This window comes from Anas acuta, chromosome 18, assembly GCF_963932015.1.
Source record: "Anas acuta chromosome 18, bAnaAcu1.1, whole genome shotgun sequence".
NCBI classification, from domain to species: Eukaryota; Metazoa; Chordata; class Aves; order Anseriformes; family Anatidae; genus Anas; species Anas acuta.
Window position 1 is genome coordinate 12,186,123 of NC_088996.1, and position 5,499 is coordinate 12,191,621.

A 5,499-nucleotide genomic window follows, 5' to 3' on the forward strand; every position below is an offset into this window, starting at 1 on the left:
TATATTTATTTTTATTTTTATATTTATATTTACATTTATATATTTTATATTTTTATATTTATATTTATTTTATTTTATATTTATTTTATATTTTTATATTTATTTTTATTTTTCTATTTATTTTATACATTTTTTTCTATTTCTATTTCTATTTATATTTATATTTTTCTATTTATTTTATATTTATTTTATATTATTTATATTTTTATTTTTCTATTTCTATTTCTATTTCTATTTCTATTTTATATTTTATTTTATATTTATATTTATATTTTATATTTATATTTTATATTTATATACAAAGCGCCAGTCACCCTATTGATAAACCACTCCGAAACCCCTCTGCTGTCACAGGTAGGACCAGGAGCTGACCCGTTAGCCCCTCAACACTTATTCCCAACCAATTTTACTCCAAAAGAACACAAAAAAAGGACTTTTCCCCCCACACACCAGGCAGGGATTTTCCCCTTGCCTCGTCCTTGTGGCGTGCGAGGAGCGCGGTGGCGGCCGGGGGCCGTGGCTCGGTGTCACACCGCCCCGCTAAGCCTCTTAGGGGCCCGTCAGCACCGGGGGCTGGGGGCAGGCGTCCCCCCGGGGGCCTCTCCGTGCCCGTTTCCCCCCCTTGGTGTAGGATTTTGCAGCGTGCGGCCTGCGCACGTGGGCCCCGCAAGGGCAGCGCGCCCGGCTCCGCGGCGCCTCTCCTCTCGGTGCCTCTTCCTCGTCTCTGCCCTAAAACCCCTTAAACTTCACCTTCAGGCGTCCCCTCCCTAAATCCCGAGCGGGATGAGCAGGGTCTCAGCCCGCTGACGCGTGGCCTGGGCAGGAGCCGGCCCCGTCCCCGTCCCCATCCCCGTCCCCCCCCTCCCTTGGGTGAGCTCGCCAAGGGCACTGCTAGGCCCCGAAATCGGCCCGGCGCTAACGAAGCTCGTTCTGGCAGCGGTAATTAACAGCAGGGCCCTGGCCTTTGCTGGGCTGGTGGCCGGTTCGGCCTGAAACGCTCCCGGAGCCGCGTAATCCAATTTGGGGAAGGCCGGCTAATTGTCATCGCTGGAAGGGGGCTGGCGGTCAATTAAAGTGTGCTGAGATTATGGCTTTTTGTAATTGCTTTAGGGCCGGGATTACGGCAGGCTTGGGAGTGATACTGCCGGGCTGCAGGGCCGGGTGGGCAGTTTTCCCCTTTTCCCCAGGTTTTGGGGTCGGGAATAGGGCAGTTTTTGGGTTCAGGAACAGAGCGGTTGTCCTGGGGTGCCCGTGGCGGTGCTCAGGCTGTCCCCACGCTCGGATGTCCACGGTGCCACCTGGGATTAGCTGCTGGCCTCGTGTTTCGTGCACCTGATGGGCTGGGGATGGGGTTGAGATGGGGACGGGGACAGCAGGAGCCCCCCAGGACCCCCCCCCCAGCCCCTGCTATCATGGGCACGCTGCGCCCGGTGCCAACACCGTGCTGGAGGGATTTTGGCCACACTTTTTTGCCTCGCCCTTCTGGGACATTTGGTGCCCGTGTCCCCAAATGCCATCCCGAGCACGTTCTGCAGGACTGAGCCCCCCAATCCCTACAGCTCAAGGCATGGGGACCCCCCCCCGTGGGCTCTTTGCTGCCGTTCCCTGCCCCTCACCGTGGGGCTGACGCCCGGCCCGTCCCCACCCCGGTAATCCCGACACCCCCTCCCCACACGCACGCTGCCGGCCCCCCCGGCGCAGAGCAGGGGGAAGGACAGCAGATTACCCATTTGAGGAGAAGGGACTTAATCCTATTACCCCGGGGCAGGATAAAATCCGCCGGCCCCCAGCCGCCACGCACAGCACCCATAGGACACGCGGCAGCGGGCGGAGGGGGTCCTGCAGAGCAGCGCTGGCCTTTGGGGACTTCAACTCCTGCGTAAGTGACAGCTCTGCCACCTGGGGCACCCCCCACAAAAAATGTGCCGGGACAGAGCCTGCGTTCGCCTCCCGTGCCCGGAATTTGGAGCCAAACCCTACAGCTCCGTGCTGGGTCCCAGCGAGCCCGCAGCTGGAGCGGTCTCGGTGCCGAAAATCTGCGGTGCCGGGCACGTCTCGGGGAGGCACAGGAGGGATGGAGCTGCCCTGGGATTTCTGGTTTGGGATTTTTGCAGCTCCTTGCCCTAAAACCCGTGGCCAGACCGGGGTCTGTGCCATCCTGCTGCATACAAACCCCGAGGGACACCTCAGTCCCTGTGGCTGCAGCGTCACCAGCTCCTGGTGGCACCTTCAAGGCCTGGCACAGCCCCCGGGGTGGTGCCAGCGAGGGGTCCCGGGGTGCCACATCCACCCTGGGGTGGGGGCAAGGACCCCTGGCACTGCCCAACGAGCTCAGGGGCTCAGCGTGCCCTTCACTGCCTTTGGGGTAAGGGGATTAGCGGGCTCTGAGCTGGGCTAATTCCAGGTTGTGGGGACAAAAGGGGCACGGAGGGGGCTGTCCCCCAGGGTGAGCACAGAAAGCTGATCAACGACAGCCAGGGGGGGCTCAGGGCAGGGTGGGAGCACCCCAAAGGTACCCTGTGGCCCCTCGCTGGTTGGGCTGGGTGAGGGGGCTGCAGCCGGAGCCCCCCATGCCCCAAATCTCCCCTCCAGCAGGTCTGAGGAGCCGTCCCGTGCCAGCGCCGGAGCCGTAGGGACAGCCGCGACCCGGGGCAGGCTGCTGGCCCCGGCACAGCCATGAGCCTGGAGCCCCACAAACCGGAGATCAAGTCGGCCACCAGGGTGACCGGGGGACCCGCCACCCCCCGGAAAGGACCCCCCAAATTCAAGCAGAGGCAGACGAGGCAGTTCAAGAGCAAGCCACCCAAGAAAGGGGTGCAGGGGTGAGTGGGGCCGGGCAGCGGGACCCGGCAGCGGGACCCCACGCGGGGACACGGACAGGGGGTCCCAGCATGGCACGGGTCAGGGGGGACTGAGCCTCGCTTTCCTTGCAGGTTCGGCGATGACATCCCGGGCATGGAAGGGCTGGGAACAGGTATGGGGTCCCGATCCCAAATCTATTGGGGCAGCAAGGTGCCCTGCGGGGACAGCCGCTGCTGCTGGAGTGGGTTTTGTGCTGACGCAGCCTCTTTTCTCCCCAGATATCACCGTGATCTGCCCTTGGGAAGCCTTCAGCCACCTGGAGCTGCACGAGCTGGCTCAGTACGGCATCATTTAGGGCAGCCACGGCCACCGCAGCCCATTCACCCCATAGCACTGCTTGTTTAGGAGCTGCCCCCTTTGCGTAGCAGGGCACAGCCTGGAAAAAAATACTCATTAAAACCCAAAATGAGTGCAGGAGTGTGGTGTCGTCGTGTGGGGTTGGCGGGGACAGGGCTGGGAGGCATCTCCTCATTCCACGGGTGCAGGGATCCAGCGGGAGGGGATGCAATAATGGGATATGGACATGGTGGGGGCTCAGCCTCTGCAGAGCTTTATTCTGGGCAGCAACAAAGGGCAGACGGAGAGCACAGAGCCCCTCAGCCGTGCTCAGCATCCCCCACTTGTGATGGCAGCCAGCTCCCCCTCACCCCTGCATGGGGCCAGGCGTGATGTCCGCGAGCACCTTCAGCGCCATGAGCAGCCCAGCAGCCTCCAGCAGCACCAGTACGGCCGCCCCACTGGCGATGCCGCCCGCCTGGCCGCGAAGCCAGGCTCCGAGCTGCACCACGCAGCCCCCCAGGTGCACGATGCCGGCCGCCTCCACGTCCCCGAGGCTCAGCACCCCGCGGGCGCACTGCTCGTTGGGCACGGAGCCGTTCTGCAGCGGCTGCAGGCAGCAGGAGGAGGGCACGCTGCAGGCTTGCACCCCCGGGGCGCTGCAGTTGAAATACCTGCGGGAGGAACAGGGAGAAATCACCGAGTCTTCGCCCCCCTCCCACAGCAGGGACACCCCCGAAACCCTCCTAAATCTTAACTCACGGGTTGCTCTCCCAATCTCGGTAGGATCGGAGCCCGCAGCAGCTCAGGGCGCGCTGCACCTCGTCCACCAGCAGCTGCAGGTCGGGCTCGTGCTGGTAGCGCAGCAGGCAGAGCAGCAGGGCGGCACGCAGGGCATCCCGCAGCCGGCGCCTCGCCGCCAGCAGCAGCAGCCCCCCCAGCACCTCCAACCCCACAAAAGCCAGCACGGCCCCCACAAAAAAGCGCAGGAGGCAGGCGCTGGAGCGCAGGGCCCCCAGGCAGCCGGCCAGGGACACGGCGCTGGCCCCCAGCCCCACCAGCACGAAGAGCAGCATGGGGTCGGAGCCCAGCAGGGCCAGGCGCTCGTCTTGTAGGGACCCCTTGGCCAGCAGCCCCCAAACCCCCACTCCTAGGGCCAGGAGGCCCAGCAGGAGGAAGAGGAGGTTCCAGAGGAAGGCCAGGTAGCGCACGCAGTGGCTGAAGGCGCCCGGTTTTTGGGGGACGGGGTGCCACTCCTCGGGGTGCTGCTCGGCCACAGAAAGGTGCACGTCCCCCAGCTGCAAGCCTTCATCATCGTCATCATCATCAGAGGGGTAGGGCAGCTCCACCAGCCTGGCTGCCTGCGTGGGACAAAGACACAGCCCCCATGGTGGCTGTAGGGCCTGCAGACCCCCTGAAACACCCCCATAATGGCCCCCACCCCCCACATTCCCTATGTACACCAAGCACAAGGCAGCTGGGGGTTCCCAAAGCCACCCCATAACCCCAATGGGGTGTGGGTGAGGTGGGGATGGGGCACCCTACATCCACCCCCAGGGGGCTGTGAAGATGGGGAGCCATGGGGGGAGCCCTGCCAGAGACCCTGCCCCTCACAGAGACCCCCAGCTCATCCCCATGGGGACCCCCAGGGGATGCAGGCACCCATAGGTGCCCAGGAAGCACCCAGCCCCCCCTCCAGGCCCAGGACACGGAGCCACCCCAAGGACCCCACAGAGGCCAGGACGGGGGTCCCAGGGGTTACCTGGGGCAGCAGCCGGCTGCTCTCCCCGCTGCCCCCCACCCCGTGGGGGCTGAGGAGCCGGGACAGCCGTTCCCTGAGCGGCGCCATCCTGTTCCCTGGGGCTGCTGCAGTCACGCTCCCATCATGTGAGAGGCTGCGGCCGGGCCTTAAATAGGGCCGCAGCTCCCAGCACCGCAGCTGGGCCCACTCAGACCCCCCCCTGCAGCCCCCACAGTGGGGGGTGGTGAAGGTTTGGCAGGGTGGGTCCAGGACCGCCATTAGAGGGGCAGCGGGGGCGAGCAGGGGACGAGGACCCGCACCCCATCTGAGCCCACCCCGTGGTTTTCTGACCCCTTGGGGACTCCCCCAACGTGTGGGGGAAAGCAAGAGGAAAGAGGAAGAGGAAGATGATGAGGAGGAGGAAGATTAGGAACGGGGGACCGTTTGTATCCGGAACGAAAAAATAGGTGATGTGGTTGATGGGGGCGGGTTAGGCGGTTGCACCGCGCCTCCATGGGGGAACGCTGTGGCGGCGGACCGCCCCGCCTAGGAACCTTTGTGCGGCGGAACGCGGGGGCCGGGGGTTGGGACCCGCCCGGAGGCCTGAAGCGAGCGGGCAG

General features: G+C 62.7%; 2 protein-coding genes across 3 annotated transcripts; one reads left to right on the forward strand and one right to left on the reverse strand.

Annotated features, from left to right (window-relative positions):
• The first annotated feature begins 1,790 nt into the window (after window positions 1-1,790).
• Window positions 1,791-3,157, forward strand: PDE6G (phosphodiesterase 6G). 2 transcript variants are annotated; one of them, XM_068654847.1, is made up of 4 exons: window positions 1,791-1,879; window positions 2,593-2,822; window positions 2,934-2,974; window positions 3,081-3,157. In XM_068654847.1, exons 2-4 carry the CDS (start codon window positions 2,677-2,679, stop codon window positions 3,155-3,157), a joined length of 264 nt encoding a protein of 87 aa, XP_068510948.1. In that variant the 5' UTR covers window positions 1,791-1,879; window positions 2,593-2,676. The 2 variants fall into 2 exon arrangements, with proteins under 2 accessions (XP_068510948.1, XP_068510949.1); XM_068654848.1 differs by having other exon boundaries at window positions 2,596-2,822.
• TSPAN10 (tetraspanin 10) lies at window positions 3,067-5,125 on the reverse strand. Its single transcript, XM_068654846.1, has 3 exons — window positions 4,901-5,125; window positions 3,901-4,499; window positions 3,067-3,812 (listed from the first exon to the last, which is right to left on the reverse strand). The coding sequence occupies exons 1-3, from the start codon at window positions 4,985-4,987 to the stop codon at window positions 3,506-3,508; spliced, it is 993 nt and encodes a 330-aa protein (XP_068510947.1). The 5' UTR covers window positions 4,988-5,125; the 3' UTR covers window positions 3,067-3,505.
• Window positions 5,126-5,499: the final 374 nt, after the last annotated feature.